This window comes from Apteryx rowi, unplaced genomic scaffold (assembly GCF_003343035.1).
Source record: "Apteryx rowi isolate R43461 unplaced genomic scaffold, aptRow1 scaffold_16, whole genome shotgun sequence".
Taxonomy (NCBI): domain Eukaryota; kingdom Metazoa; phylum Chordata; class Aves; order Apterygiformes; family Apterygidae; genus Apteryx; species Apteryx rowi.
The window spans coordinates 4467473-4483939 of record NW_020447863.1 but is presented as its reverse complement, the minus strand read 5'-3'; the positions used below and the strand labels follow the sequence as shown (position 1 = coordinate 4483939).

The window sequence follows — 16467 nt, the reverse complement described above, 5'->3', positions numbered from 1 at the left end:
TTGGTCTTTGAAAGGAAGAAGATAATTTTCTCATATATTTAACCAGCTTTTTCTCTGTTTAGGAGTTGCTTCCTGAATTGGGATCGAAGCTGATTCTGAAACAGGTGACAATTTTAATTGATGTTGTCCCATTTTAAGGTTGTTTTTAAGCAGAGACCTCAGAAGAGTTTTTGACAGTGTCATTTTTGCTCCCCTTTTGATTAGTCAATGCAGTAACACAAACCCTGCACCTTTGGAAGCACTACTTTCTTTCCTTCTTAATCCATTTACAACCTCATTAAGAACACAAAAGTTTCCAAGGCGAGACAACAGACTGAAAGGCAAGTGCTTGTGTGTCCTGGGCTTTGAGAATGCCTCTCCTGCTCAGAAACTCCAGCTCTTGCCTCCTGAGCATAACTATGTTGTGACATGTCTGGAAGGGATAAAGGATAGTGGAACCATCCCATAGTTATCTCTTGAAATGGGAGGGGCAAATGGCTGGATTGGGAAACCCAAGTTACGCTCCTGCGCATTACTTGGTGACCATGAGGCCATAGATGGAGGTGCATGCCTTGGGCTGTATTTTTTTATGCTGTGCAGAGGAACCAGGCCAGGGAACTGAACTGTCAGAAAAAAATTATGCAAAATCAGTGAAATTAGTCTCAGTCTGTTTCACAGTGTGAACCCCAAATGCAGGTGCCACTACAAACGGGGGGGGGCACAAAGCCTGGGCAGGAAGGAGGAGCTGGGAGCAGAGGTGGCTTATGCTGATGCTTCTGCCCTGAGAAATGTTCATGAATGTACCTTTGAGCTGCACTGCTGCTAAATGTCTGATCCCAGGACCAGTAAGCTGCTTTCCCTCCAGGTGCACACAGGTGTTGGTATTGCTGTACAGTATTATTTTCTATGTCGGTGCCTAGTGTTGTTTGGGCGTTGGGCTAGCGTGGCCTGTGGGTGCTCTGCAGGACTCCCCAGATACCTAAGGACTTCTCTGGTTCACCCCTCTGGGACAGACGGGTAGCGGTTGGCAGCTAGCGAGTGTCTGGGATTGCTCAGCTGCCTCAGACTCTCTAATATGCAGAAAACAAAGGGCAAGTCCTAATTGGGATCTTGATGGGGATATTGTCTCCTCAAGATAAAAAAGTATAAGAAGAGTAAAGGACATAGTGAGGTGGAGCTCTCCATCGGATCTGAAATGCTGCTGTCAGCTTGTCTGGACACAGAAGATGCACAAATTCCAGGCCCTCTCTCCGGAGGGGTATTCATGTGTGGGTGTACAGACTGGATGTTTGAAGTCCACCTGTGTGAGCTTGGGCACAGCTAAATGTGGAGAATCTCCTTCAAGAATGAAGAAGTTTTAGGCTACTGTTAGTGTAGGACTTCTTATATAGTGAAGTTCCTGGAGACTTATGAAGAAAGTGAATTTATGTTGTGCAGTACCTTTCATTCCATGCTTATACTCATGCTGTCACATGCATTTGCTGCTGGCTCCAGCTGTGCTGGTTGAAGATTGCTGTCACAGCTGCTCATCACTGCCCTTCAAAACTAACCGTCCCAGGCCCAAATCCCCAGCAGACCTCTTTCTCTCAGAAGATTTATTACTGAAACTGGTTTGAGCTACTGTGTCTCATTTCGACTGAAGTGTGAACGCTTCCTTCCCTTCAAGCTGCCCTGGTCTAGGAGGGGATGGTGGCAAGGGATGGGGTCTCTTCCGGTCCACCAGAGCGCATACTTCTTAATAGCATTAGTTCCTAAACCCATTAAATGCAGTTTTGTTAGCTTGGTTTATGAACATTTACACTTAGCGTAGTATGTGTGGCAGCCTAAAGCAGTATAACTTTATGCAGGTACGTGACCATGCACAAATCAGTGCAATTATAGTCAAATTGGGATAGAATCACGCTTTTAATGTGCAGTGGGTGTTATCTTCAGGTAAAAGGTCATTGATAGATTAGTCATGTGGCTTGTCTGATTTAAGATTAGGGGTTTTTTTGTTGTTGTTGTTCCAAGGTAGCATTTATGCTGCGGTCAGGATTCCTCTGCAGCTGGTGTGAAATTTGGTAGTGAAAACTCTAATTCTGTAGCAACTGTGGAGGAAACGGAACGTAGCAGTACTACAGCTCTTGTAGATATTGTCCTCTGCTTGTGATAAATTTTTTATAGTGCATCAGTATTTCTTGCTTAAATATCATTCACCAGTTGTTAGAGGCAGAAACCCTTGGGAGCTGCTTCTTTGTAATGTTCAAAGGCAGCACGTTGGTACAAATCTCGTTCCCCCGCCGCATCCCCCCAACTGATGGATGAAGAGCAGAGGGTTGCTCCGTGACAGCTGCCTTGTTGCCTGGTGGCAGCGGCAGTTAGTTTAGTCCTCTGGCTAGTTGGCTTTGTTTTTAAAAAAACAAAACTGCCTCGTACAGTGCTGGAGATGAAAATCTTTAAGAGAAATGAGACAGCTCATCTTTCTAAGCTGGTGTCAGATGTTGAGAGTGAATGGCAGTCCTTCTGGTACACTCTTCAAAGCTGCCCTACTCTGAAACACTGTGTACAGGAAGCTTGCCAGTGCATTTGCACCGACCCRTGGATATAGTTCCTGTCTAGTTTTCCTTTCATCGTTGCTCGCTTGCTTGCTTTGGTAACAAAAGACCTCTTAATTGCTGGGCGATGGGAAGAATGCTCTGTGCGGTCTGTCAAACCGACACGCAGTTCAGTTAGTAAGGTTTGTTTGTTCTTCATTTTTGCTTCTGGAAAAAAACCATGCAGGATATTCTTTGCCATTTTTAGTAGCTTCTCCCTACTGCTGTAGGGGACTTCTGTGCCAATAACAGAAACATGGTTGATCTCATTAAAACATAGCAGGTTCTTGAGTTTGATTCTTATAAACACATAAAACAATGTGTTCTTGTCCCAACCTAAGCAGCTTTCTTGACTACTCCTCTGACAGTGGTGTTGAACGTACGTGTGGCCCCATTTTTGCTGTGTCCAGACACAAGCATCTCTGGAAATAATACTCTGAGCACTGGAATAGCTGTCTTCAGCTTCTTGACTCTTCCTTGCAGCGCCCAACATGCAATAGTGAATTTACAGCCTTTTACATAGGATTAGCCGATACCACATGAGAAGTGGTGAGAAAGACAGATTTTAGCAATGCATTTTCTTTCCATATTGTTTTTATTTCTCTCTTGGCCTCCAGTGGTCTGAATTAGTGTGGTGTTTAGGGCAACATGGGGACCACAAGGAGCTCAAACTGTGGCCTTGAGTTGCCTTTGCACAGAGGTGTCCTAACCATACATCTCTAGAACTGCGATGGTTAGATTAGAACAGAATCATGCTTAGCTTTCTCAATTATGCTTTAAAAAAACAAAACAACCCCCCCCTCCCCCGAAAACACAACTGTTTTGCACAAGGATAACATACAGCAATGGAGTTTATTTACGGTCAGTAATAGTGCTTCTCACCTCTGATTTTGCCATTTTCAGTGGAGCCTATGTAGGTGTTAGAGGTGCAGGTGTAGACAGAGAGTCTCTGCTCCCTGAATGTTTGTTGGTTTAAGTGAAACAAGATGATCTTCATCCAATTTCTGAGTGTAGGAGTCTGCTTAGTTAAAAAAGCATGTAACTTTGAGTGTACCCTAGTTAGTATTCTTAACAGATCGGTCCATGTCCAACAGTTCGTGGAAAGCCATACTGCCCTTTTCCAGCATGGTCACTTCTAGTGCAGCCTCCAGCATTGCCAGTCTGGTGTTTTCCATCCTTGGCAGAGAGTCGCCTGCCACATGAAGAGGAGGAATCTGGATCTTCAGGAGACAAAGCAGTAACGTGTTAGGATTTGTCATAGCAAATTGGATGAGTAGATGCCGACTAGCCATCAGCTCTGCTGGGTTTATTGAAATGCCTGTTATTTGAAAACCCCTTTGTTTGTCCTTCTCCAGCACCAGCGTGTGTAGTTCTCGCATCCTCTGCCAGGCTGGGAAAAGGTAAGAGAGGCCATAAGCCAAGAAGCAGGAGTTTGCTCGGATTGATCCTGGGCTGCCAAGCAGTTTTAGAGGTATCTGCTTGATATTCTGCCTTATGGATCCGTGCAACCTCCAGAAAAGGCCTCATGAGCGTGGAAAAACTTGCAGCACCTGCCAGGAGCGTTAAGTGTGCTGAGCCGTGCCGGTGACCAAGCAGCCCATGGAGATGGAGGTGGCTTAGAGCTGGCTCCCCCCAAGCCAGGCCTGGGTCCTGCAGTAGAAACCTTCGTCGTTCGAGGGCTTCCCTTGGACCAGCTTTTGCCTAGCAGTGAGCCTGCTGTAGCTAAGCAGGACCACAGCGTTTTGGAATGGCCTCTGCTCGTGCTGGGGGCTTGCAGGCAGATCTGTGAGCTTCGTGCTAAAATAAGCTTGAAACCGGAAGGGTGAGAAACGTTTTTCAGAGTCTGAGGCAGTGACTTCTGCGGCGTCACCTGCTCGCGTGGCCTCGCACCGGCACTGAGAAGCAAAGCGCTGTGGAAGAGAAGAGGACAGCCCTTCCTGAGGGGACGTCCCACACGTGTTTCTGCAAGGAAGGGCCCAGCTAGGCTTGAACCAGCCCTGGGGCAACTTGGTGGGATTTAAGGAAGAAGAAATTTCTTAGAAGGCTGGTGTGCTAGACTAGGAAAGCCTCTTTTCTGGAAGTGTTTCAGTTTGGAGCAGACAGAGGAGAACCTAAGAGCTTGCTCTGAGAGACCACTGCGGACTGTATCTACAGGCTGGGTTGAGGTACTGACAATTCAGAGACATTGGAAGCAGGAGAAGAATAACGTGCAATCTGCTAAATACACTTAATATTCTTACTGGAGGGGTAAACTTCAATAACAGCAGACTGGTAACACTGTCTCTTTTATCTGGCTAAGAATGAAGAAAGGTGGTGAGGAAATTGTTCATACTTTCAGATCGCTAATTGTTTTTTAGTCCAATCCTTTGATTTAGGATTTTTTGTTTTTTTTTAATGCTGCCCTAAGCTTCCTGTGCCATGAGGCTTCCTGAGAGATCCAGTCACCTCTGTTGTTAAAATCTTGCTCTTCAGTTTTGCTGTATATGCCTCCAAGTAATAATTCAGATCTCACGAGACTTAATTTGATTTAAAAACTGTTTTATTGGAATTGCCATGAGAAAGTCGCATTTAACAGTTGTCATGCAGCCCTATTGAAGAAGTTTCTTTTATTTCCGTGTTGTAATTACAGGGGCAGAGGAAAAACCCCAAGCTAATAACATACCACTTTTTCTTTTAAAATTTGATTCTTTATGTTCTTCCAGACAGTCTCCCATGGTCTGGATGTGAATTCTTAATGTGTATGAATAATAGCACATTTTATCAGAGGCCAGTTGCAAGAACCTGCATCTAAGGGCAGAGAGCAGAGGCCTTACGTACCCTTGTATAGTTGCAGGCAGCTCTGCAGGAGATCTGTCTTTCTCAAATCTTTTTCTCTAATTTTAAGTAAAATATAGAAAGCAGATGATGTTCCAGGGGACTTGGGAATTCTCAGAATAATTCTAATTCCAAGAGTTAACATTAACCTTTGGATCTATAAACCAGGGACTTTTTAGAGGTATAAATAGTATTGTTGAGGCTATTATTAGAATACTGTGCCCAGTACTCTGACGTATGTTTTTTTTAAGGGGTAGGAGAACCGGGAGCGATCTCAGGCGTGATCTGATGTGCAGAAAATCATCCTATAGATGCCTAATGTGCTCATTCTATTAAATTTATTGAAGAGAAAGTTCAAAAAAAAATAGCTACTTGATCACAGTCTAGAAGTATCCACTTGGAGGGAGAGTTTCTGATGATACAGAGCTTTTTAATTTAGGGGAAAAGGCGTGATGCGTTTAACTATTTGACAGAGCAATTAACCATTGGAACAACATATCAAAGGATATGGTGGATTTGTCATCTTTAAAATTGTTAATTCAAGACTAGATGCCTTTTAAGAAAAGATGTAATTCAGCCAGAAGTTTTGGGCTTGATGCAGGAATCATTGGAAATTTGATGGCCTCTTTATGCAGGTCAATTTTGATTATCATTATAGCTTTTCTGTCTGTGACCAGTTCCTCGCTTTCTGCCAGCAGTGTTCACATGGCAGAGTTGTAATGAGAAGAAGCAGTCACTTCCCCGTTTGTTCACAAGGTCACATTACTCGAAAGCAGTGTCTAAGGGTACCTGTCTGAACCTAGATTTTAAAAAGTGTCTTTATTGCTCGTGGCTTTGGTTTTTTGTTTTCTTTCTTTTTTTCCTTTCTTTCTTTCTTTTGCCTGGATTCCTCTTTCTGTTTTGGTGTTTCAGCTGTTGCTCCAGGAGTCCCATAAGAAGAACTATTTTCCTGCGAGTGGAGCAGCACTAAAACATTGCCACCACAGAGCTTGTAATCTGCTAACTGTGCTCTTGATTTTCTGGAGCATCTCTTCCAAAACCTGCCTCCTACTTGACAGTTGAGTGGACAGATGCATGGAGGGGTGTGGATGTGGCTAGGTCATTAATTAAGGATGATGTTAAGGACAGGAGAACGAAGCCAGTGTAAAATATTGTCAGATCGGAATGGCAGCATTTACCCCTGCTCTGGGCTGTTAGCCTGACTGCTGCAAAAGGTGTAGCACTATAGGAAACGCAGCAGCAGGAGTCCTGGTTTCACAACTGAAGGTACTAGATGAGACTTTGTTTTGAGTACAAGCTCCAACTGCATTGTGCCCAAGCTGAGTTGGGGTCTGGAAGCCTTTCTCCAGCAATAGGGAGTAGGGTAGCGAGTACAAAATTCTCTTGAGTCTCATCAGCTTTTCACTGGGGTTTTGTAATATGCACTGCATTTTGTGCTGCAACGGCTAGGCTGGCAGTGCTTGAGCTAGCTAACTAAAAGTAAGCTTGGACAGGTCTTTGCTATGGCAGAGGCGGCACTGTAGGTGAACCTGCAATGTCAGGCAAATACCTTCTTCCACCCACGAAGATACCTTCTTCCACCATGCTTTATTGCTCATTAAGCTAGCAGGTGGGAGACCCAAGCCTTTTGTAAGAATTCGTTGTGCTAAATGCTGTCCGAAAAGAGAGGGGTCCTTTCCTGTTGTTGCCCACTCTTCTGAAACGTCTCTGCAACGTGTTCCTTGTGCATGCTCTGACGTGATAGCCAACGCTCTGGATACGTTTCAGGGAATAGGTGTACTTGTTGCTTTCATTCATCTTCTCCAGAGCCAATCAAATGCCTGTGTAAATAGTGTCTGATACTTTTCATTATCTGCAGTTGCTTTGGATCTGCCATCTCTGTCTCTGCGATGTAGTCTTTCACCTTCAAAGGGAACAGTCTTCAACAAGTGAAGGAGCAGCAGGCTGGGAGAGTTTTGCAGTCTTTAGGCAAAGTAACATTATGTGCTAGAGGAGGGGCTGTGTGCTTTTGCTTTGAATGTGTGTTCCTATCTTCAAATACAGGTGATTATGCTTGAGAGAGAAAGGAATTAAATTTATTTTCTTGTTTTTTGGATGCCAAGGCTCAGTTTAACTTCCTTTTGTTTTCCAGCATGCAAGTAAAGACCCCAAAGAAGGGAGAGACAGCAGAGATCAAAAAGAATCCAAGGAGGAAGGCAACAAAAATGTCTTGGAGTTTGGGAAGCCATTGCCGTTGCCCTCTCTCCCGGGCCTTCACCAGTCACTACCTCAGAACCAGAGCTATGTGGCCACCACAAAGTCGCAGACGGGTAAAAAGGACAGAGTTAAAATCCCTAGCAGCACCCACTGGCAAAATGTGTGTGCGAGTGAGTGAATGTGGGATGAGACAGGCTAACAAGGACTGAAACACCCTCTGTTCGTACTTTTTTTTTTTCCCCCCACTGAATCTCCTTTTAGATTTTCTTTCCTGCTAACATCAGTAGAACTGCTGATGTAGACCTCTTTTGAGAGGTGCCAATTCATTTAGCCACTTCTCTGCAGCTGGCCATTTCACTGCAACAAGATACTTGTCCTCTTGGCTTCCTTGGAGCTTGTGTGCTTTGGGTAGCACAGGGTATATCCTTGCAGTCCTCTATTAAAGTAGCCTCCAGATGAAGTCCATCAGCTTCCTGTCTCTGTAAGGAGGACTTACCATTCAGTCCTTACAGGAACACGTTGTTTCTGTGGGGTACAGGTTTTGTGATGGGATGGGACCGAAGCCAGGAGCAGTTTTGTGTAAAAAGCCTGAGTGTAGATTAGGTGAAGTCTGGTGTCTTGTGCTTCTGCCTGCAGGTGCCTTCCCTTAGCAGTGTGGGGAGGGAACCGTGCTTTGTCGGACACCAGCCAGACCCAGGATAACAATTTGCTCCTCTACTAAAACTGTTTGTTGGAGGGGCCATTTTTATCCCATCTGCATATATGATATTCTGAAGATGTTCCTATCAATTATGAGGGACTTTGTATGTCAGTAGGACAACTGCTTACCATGAGCTACAGCTGTGTAAATAAAATTAATTGGGTTGGCAGAATTCTTTTAGGAGAAGACTCTTCATAGATTTTTTTGATGAAATTTCATTACAGTGAGAAAGGAAGAAATGTTTTCAAGGAATAGAGACTTTACAGCTGCAAAGTGATATTGCTGATGCTGAAGTTAGCTGTTCCCTGCTGTATGCTGTTCTTAAAAGAGCTGACACTAAGTATACTTCTGATGTGTGTTCTCCAAAGACAACATCAGGCTGTGAGGTGTGATGACTGATTTGATTAGAAGGCAGGAGGGAGATGTACCAAATTAAGACCTGATCAAAGTACTGAAAGGAATCAAACTGCAACTTTTGTAGGTGGTGTGAAGTGAGGTTAAATGGCAAACACCTCTTTAAGGTGGCTTTTCCCTATGTGTTATTCAGTTATTGTATGATCACCTTCATTGCAAGCCCGTATTACTAGTCTTGCAGTATCTATTTGAGCAAGTTGGATTCTATTCAGCCTCCTACGGCATCAGCTAGACTGCCAAACACAGTCTAATTTAAGGATTTTGATATTATGTATGGTGATGTAGGGGCCAGAAGGAACATGGAGAGGATACTCAGAATTTGGGTGAGTTTGCAGCAGTGGCAAAAAGCTCTTGTGTGTTCACATGCATGTGTCTGTCATCTTTTGGTTGACTTGTAAATAACTAGTTTGAGTGGGAAGCCTTTTTCTCTGTCTGTTCAGCATTAGTTCCTGCCCTCAAGTGTGGTTTCCCACAGTACAAGCCTCTGCTTTCTATCCCTTCTTCTTTTCATTCCTGAATCCACTTTGGGTTTATTTGCTTCTCTTTTCCAGCTGCTGCAGTATCTCGGAAGAAAAAACGAAGAATGGGAACCTATAGCCTGGTTCCCAAGAAAAAGACCAAAGTGTTAAAACAGAGAACAATGATTGAGATGTTTAAGAGCATAACTCATTCCTCTGCGGGTGCCAAGGTGAGGGGTGCGCTGAGCCTGCTGGACATGTTTGTTGTCTCCATACACATCCTTTCTACTGGCACACCAGCTCCCTGTGTAGATTTAGGAACATGCTGTCTTGTTGCTGTCGGCATTTTCCGTTCTGAGTCTACATCTTCTCTCTGGCGACGGCATCCTGCCCTTAAGAGCCTCACTGGAGGGCTCTGAGGGTGGCTGTTCAGATACCAGCTCTTAAGTGTTTTCCAGTGAATGTTTACCTTCTGTCCCGTGAGTCCTGTGAAGCTGGGGAGTTTTCGGGAGTACCCGTGTGGTAACCTTTTTGTTTCGAAGTCCTCAAGGTAACTGTCTAGTGTTCCTGCTTGAGGCTGTAAGGCAAGACAACCGATTACTTTAAAAAGCTTAGATTGGGATTCCTGCCTGATCAAATTCTGCTTCTGCTGCAGTCCAGGCCCCAGTATTTTGGCCTTTGAATTCAGCAAAAACAGCACTGGGCCTTCATGGAGTGGACTGAAAATCCCTCTTGGTTTTAACTTCCCTTTCCATTCCTAGAAGCCTTACTTGCAAGCTTGGTATTGCACAGCGGAGCTGCCCTTTCATGCTTAAATTAGGCTGCGCTGGTCTGCCTGAACTCATGACCAGCAGCCCTCCCCATGATGCCTTCTACAGCCACACGAGTCTAGAATGACTCCTCTTGGCTCTTCATTCCCCACATTGACAGCATGTGGTGACACATGGCAGGCTCTCTGACCAGGTTTGCTGGCAGCATTTGAGAGCTCTGGAGGGAGACATAGCCAGCTTTCTCTGTCAGCTTTAAGGATCCAAACATGCAGAGAGGTGGTCTGGGTTAGCTTCAGTTGCTCTGCGCTATGAATTGATGTTGTGTTTGTGGCTCATGTGCTTGGTTGACTTTCAGAGTGAAAAGGACCTAGGTGATGCCAGCCCTCATGTGAATGGGGAAAGCATAGATGTAGACTCTGAAGAGGAAGACTCTGATGAGTTGGAAGAGGAGGATGATCATGGAGCAGAACAGCCAGCTGCATTTCCTGCAGATGATAACAGGACCTCTAAAGACAGTGCGTCTGACGCAGACAATGCCAGAAAGGTATTCGCATGCCCTGTGCAGGACTTGAAGCAGTGGGATGAGACACTTTTATGTATGTGGGATAGGAAAGAAAGGGGCATGAGTTGAAGAAACTTCTAGGACATTTTAGCCTGTGAGATGGCAGAAAGCACTGCAGTGGAAGTGAGGCCTTTTGATGACCAATTTCTGCTCCCCGCTGCCCCCCAGGTTCAACACTGCTACACAAAACTCCATGGTTCAGTGTCCTGGTGCAGGACTCCCACCACATTCAGTTATGGGGTTCACTGAACCAGTAAGAGACATCTTCCTAATCTTGCCTGTTGCAGGCTGGTAAAACACAAAAAATTGCTTTAAAAATGAATCTTCCCAAATCATGAAGCAGCACCGTCATGCATGGTGCAGGCATGAGACTGTTTCTGGATAATCACAGAAGTTAAGACTCAGTTGGAAAGCTTGTTTCTGGGATGGAAATTTTTCCCTGTACCTTCCTCATGGATGTATCATTATATGGGCATTAAAGGCCTTAGAGTTCTTCTTCTGGAAAGGAACTTCTGTTAGTGTAGGCAGGTTGGGGCTGGATGCTGTGGTGGGTGTTGCAATGGGATGACCAGAACTGGAGCAGGGCTGCAAGGATGCTCTTGTTTGAGAAACCTGACCTGACTGACTCTGTTCTTGGGCAAATGGTGGCTGCAGATTGATGATGGCGAGTCTGAAGAGGAACAAGAGTCTGGAGAATCTGGGGAGGAGGAGGAAGATGGAGATGAGTCTGACTTGGTAAGCCTGACTGCTAAATGCATCTTTCGGCCTTTGTCCTGTTAATAATATTTTCCTCTTTGGCAGAAAGAGAGAGAGACGCACTGTAGTTTCATGTCTCTTTGACAAAATTCGCTCTCCGAAACCACCCACACATAGAGTATTGTTTTCCACAAGGTGCTTAACCCTGACCTGTGATACAATTAATTGCTTTCTGATGCTAATTAATGGGCTTTTGTTGTTTTCAACAAGGTGTTGACTGCTTTTAATCATTTGAACGTTAGTGGAAATATTTAAGGGTGCTTAAATTCTTTGGAGGCAGACTTGGCAAGTGGTACAAGCCAGCGATGTTTTTTTAACAACCTGAAGCTCAGTATGTCTTTTCAGAGTCCAGGTGGAGTTGTTCCCAAATCCATTGGCCCAGCCCTCTGCCTAAATTCACATTGATCTGACATGCCACCTCACAGTACCAGAGGAGCCAGCAGCCCTCATCAGGAGGGAGACTTACAAATGCCACAAAGAAAAAGACAGGCACTCTCCCAAGAAACTTGTCTCTTTAGTGTTAGGGCAAGACTTTCACCAGCTGCTGGTGATTTTTACTTTCTATTTTTTAGATGACCAAGCTACAGCAGGTGAGGGGAACCTGATTTTTTTTTTTTTTTTTTGAAATTGCTGTTTATTAATTGTCTGTGTCCTCCCACCCTCCCCTTTACTTTAAATTTTGCTCCCTTTCCACAGCATCTCAAGTTGAGGAGCCAGCATTTAAGGCACCCCAATTCTCCAGTCACCTTGAGAAAATTCTTGGCTTCATTTTCTTGATGTTTTGAGCTGAAGGTAGAAGTGAATTTAACAAATCGATCATTGAAGCTCTAGAGAGTCTTGGTCCGTATTCTCTGACACTACAAGAGCCAGAGAAGACAAACCAGCAGGTGTTATGTAACCTGCATCTTTTGCTGGGTAGTTGAGGAAAGTCTGTTGTTAGCTCAAACTGAAGGTTGATCTTACAGTCAAGTCCAAACTCCCAAGTCGTATCTACACATCCTAGACGTGGTTTTTACTCTGTTCATAGCTGAAGTGAGTCAGTCATCTCCCCAGGCAGGGACTGGCTCAAATGCAAACCTCTCCCCCACAAGCAGCGTGATGCAATTGGTTTAAGCCACGTGGTGAGGCACAATCGAGCCCACGTGCAGGCACGGTTAACAAGGGCAGTATAGACACGGCCTTAGAGCTACCTCGGAGAACCAGGGCTCAGCACCACCTTTGCCTGACTGCAGTCACTGTGATAACAGGGCATGGTGCAGCATCGGTTTCCTGCCAAGGTAGGCCATGAAGGTAGGGCTTGATGCAGCCTCTGTTGAAAGTAGCAGGAGCTTTTTCTTAGACTTTGCTGGGAGTTGGATAGCCTTTAATGAACTATCAGTTTCAATTTGAACATGAATGTTATGATTTGAACTTTCAGGCACCCCAGCCCTGGAAGGCAGTCTTGATTCCCCGTTATGATGTTATCTGGGAAAACCCACCTCAGACATCTGTATTTTCTGCATTAAAAAAACAACCAAAAACCCCAAACCCTGTTTAGTTTCATACATGTGACTGAAAAGGCTGTTACTGTATGATTTGGTTGTGTTGACCTGATACCTTGTGCCTTGCTTAGGGAGGGGGCTGGTCTGATACCACGGAATGAAATTCCCCAGGGTCTGTGCCAATGCCATACGCTACCTCTTCAGGTACCAGACATATCTATTTGGCATTCTGTAGCCTAACTGTGGAGCAATGTTGATGTTTGGGGTGGGGGGAAAAAAAGGATTATCTGTGGAGAAGCTAAAAGTGTGCCTGTGACTGCATACTTACATTGCTGAGTGAAGGTGCTCAGATACTACTGTGATGAGTGTGGTATAAGAGCCTACGTGGAAGAGAAAGTGAAGCATGCACTATTTAAATGACAGGAAATACACCCACGTGCGTACTCATGTTTCCTTTTCGGAGCTATAAAGACATCTTAGCACCACTTGATTTCAAACCCCCAGTCCCTAAGGCCTTTTCACACAACTCGAGCCGTGTAAAGGGTCTTTAGCATGGGTGCGAAGGACTGCTGGGCCGCTGATACCAATATGCCTAACATGCAAATGGCCTCTCTGGTTATTCAGAGTTCTGAGTCCAGTGTCAAGAAGAAGCTGCTGAAAAGGAAAGGAAAGACGGATAGCCCATGGCTGAAACCCACCCGCAAGAGGAGACGGAGGAATAAAAAGAAACAAGCCGGTATGCTAGGTAACTAATTGTGTTTGTTCTTTAACTACCCAGAAATTAGCCTTCCAGGTGGGGATGAGAACCTGAGGCCCATAAGGCAGTGACTGTCTTCAGAGCTCTTTCTTCCTTTGTAAGGATAAGCTGTATAGTAAACCAGGGGCTGAACCTGCATCTTTCCTGCTCCAGTAACTGCTCATACACATATTTTTACAGCAGAATAAATATGAGGTGGCTTTATCCTTCTCTTGTTGGCATGCCCTAGAGATATCCTTTGTTCATGAACCCATGTCCAAAAGAACCATTTGTTTTTTCTGAGGTAATGGGGCCAGTATGGAAACAACCTCCTGTTCCTGTTTTCACTCAAGATTTGTTGTGTTTTGGGTAGAAAGCACTAGGGTCAGCCTAACTCCTGCTCATTGCAAGTATCTTCCAAATAACATATTTCTAGAGTTGTTCTCTCATCCCTCACTCAACCAGAGGTTGTACCAGATCCCTGGTAAGAGATGGAGTAAACCTTTGTTTCGGAAGATCCAAAAAAGACCTGATGGACTCATATAAATTATGAGCTAAGGGAGATTGGTTAGATGGAGAGGGAGAGTGAAGAAACCACCCTGGAGTGATTTGTGATTGCTTTGTGTGGATGTGTGTCCAGGTGAACGGAAGGTGCAGTTGTCTGTTTATTCTGAAAGCACCACAGAATTTGTAATTAGCTACCTCTTGCCATCTCATGTTGTGGACATGGTTCAGGTGGTCGTTCTTCTTTGATCTAAAAGACATAGCACTCTATAAAGAAGTTGCAGTGCCTTTTGACCTCTGAAAGCTGTGGGGTGGGAAAAGCTGGGAGGGGAAAGTGGATCTGATTCTTCATCTGTAGGAAAAGTAACAAGATGGTAAAATAGTTGGTAGTCTGTGGAAGTGAAGCCATGCCTTTAACTTCATTATTAACATTTCACACTTATCCATTGCCATCAAGAAGTTTTTCTGTGTTTGCTAATTCTTTGAAATAGGCTGTTTTTATCAGCAGATCTGCAGATCAGCTGCTTCTGAGCTAAAGGACCACGTTTCAGCTGCTGGGCTCTTTCTGGGGTTTTGTCAGTCATCTAACTTGCCTCAGTTACTCATAGACCCTTTCTTAGGAAGAGGTGGGGGCCACTGAACCTTTTCAGAGCAAATAGCTAATACTTTGTTTCAGATGCAGGCTCTTTTTCAGCCCCTTAAATAAAGGTGGCAGCTGATCTCTCAGGCTAACACAAGTCTCTTGGCCAAGCCTGAGTGGGAGAAGCAGACCGGGAGAGAAAGGGAAGCCAGGCAAATGTGAAGAGATTCACAATTCCCAAGAAGGCTCCGAGGGATCCCCCATGCAATCTCTTTCCAGCAGCAGCTTTGTTCACGTAGAGCCAGAACTTGGCTTTTATGTTTTCTCCTCCCATTAAGCTGAATGTCACCTGTCTCGTCCTCTTCACAATGTACATTATTAGCCAGTTCGCTCTGCCTGGCCTGAGTGTACCTAGAGCCCTTTGCAGCAGGTTGGAGACGGGAGAATGCGCTGAGCCTGGGTGAGCCTGGTTTCATCCCTTCCTCGTGCCATTTAAGCTTCTGCTGCTGATGCAGTACGGCAGCAGGCAGATGTGCCTTTCAGAGGCAGAACTTATTTGTCTCATTTATTCTTTTTTGTTACCTACCTAAGTGGAAGTGGAAAATCTCTCCGATCAGACAGGAAAGGAAATAAGAGATAAGAGATCAATTGTGCCATATATGCCCAGATGTTGCATTTTCATAATTCTATGTGCATCTGTACTCATAGTCTCTCTGAGGAGCCTGCATACAGCCTGCTTGGTTGAATGTGGCCTTTATACACATGCACACTTTTTTTTTTTTTTTTTGGCTACGTAAATATACGTATATTTTAATTTAGGTGCTGAAGCCTATAAATCATTGGGAGGCAGAGAGGGATCTGTCCAGGAGAACAGTATGGAGTACATGGAGGTGTCTCTTGATTCCTTGGATCTCCGAGTGAAGGGAATTCTATCTTCACAGTCGGAAGGTGAGTGTCAGCTTTCTAAATATGGCCATGTACCATTTTGGTTCTTTGTTTCCCTGGTCTTATCCTCTGCATTGAGTTGATGCCCCCTGGTGGCTATTAATGCCAGAATTTTGAAGCAGTGCCTCGCCGAAGAGGCAGCTGATCACACAGAGCGGAAGCGCGGGTGCTTTGTTGTCCTTGGGCCTGGTGGCCTGCATGGTGGGGCTCAAAGAAGGGAGCCCAGTTCGGGTGGGAGCCGTGGAGCTGAGTCAATATTTGACTTAAAAACGCTCCTGATGATGGATGCAAGCTCTCTCTCTCTGGTCTGTATGTCCCGTTCTCCCCTCCCCTTCTTGGACAACACTTGTTTAGCGTCCCCCTGAATCATTACCTTACCCATGCAAGCTGGTGCCCTGAGGGTTGTCTTGTTCAGCCCTGGGAATGTGCCGTGCTCGTTATAAGACGTGGTGGGGTGGTTGACGCCGATCAGTACTTAGAGAGGAGGAACAAATGCTGCCTCCTTGGGGGAGGAAAGTGAAGGGAGTGTGGCCATAGGCCTGTCTGGCCACCGGCTCTGGGGACACCCCTGTGACGAGCAGGCTGCTGTTCCCAGTGCTGAATTTGTCCCAGCTCCAGTGCTTTGTCACTGAACCAAATCCTGTCAGTTTGTCCCCCATCATTCTTTCACTTTCAAAGGTTGTCTGGCTCTTTTCATAGAGGTGCATCAAAGAAACGGTGGGAGTGTTCACCACCGAGGGAGGGTCAGGATGGACGATGGATGCTTTCACCAGAGCCTCTGGATGTCAAAAAGATTATGAAAGTGACAGCTTGGAAGGCGAGGAAAGAGCTTTGTGATTTGTGATCCTAGAAAAAGCTCTTACATGTTTAAGAACTTGACAGGATTTTACATGAAAACTGCAAGGACCTTCCCTCCGCTTTGTGTGTCTTGAAATATCCCATCCCTTCTCTGGGGTTGGTTTTGCAACTTGTTGGCTAAAGGAAACTCCTTACACGATG

At 45.1% G+C, this 16467-nt stretch overlaps 1 protein-coding gene across 12 annotated transcripts in view; it reads left to right on the top strand.

Moving 5' to 3' along the window:
• Positions 1-16467, top strand: part of EHMT1 (euchromatic histone lysine methyltransferase 1) — a 127633-nt gene that overhangs the window by 74534 nt on the left and 36632 nt on the right. For 9 of the 12 annotated variants that reach the window (XM_026059716.1, XM_026059718.1, XM_026059727.1 and 6 more), the window contains 7 exons: positions 63-104; positions 7498-7675; positions 9228-9364; positions 10260-10448; positions 11121-11201; positions 13328-13448; positions 15343-15471. In XM_026059716.1, the coding sequence (XP_025915501.1) occupies positions 63-104; positions 7498-7675; positions 9228-9364; positions 10260-10448; positions 11121-11201; positions 13328-13448; positions 15343-15471 (877 nt within the window). The remainder of the gene's footprint in view (positions 1-62; positions 105-7497; positions 7676-9227; positions 9365-10259; positions 10449-11120; positions 11202-13327; positions 13449-15342; positions 15472-16467) is intronic. The other 3 variants (XM_026059726.1, XM_026059719.1, XM_026059717.1) reach the window with 2 other exon arrangements.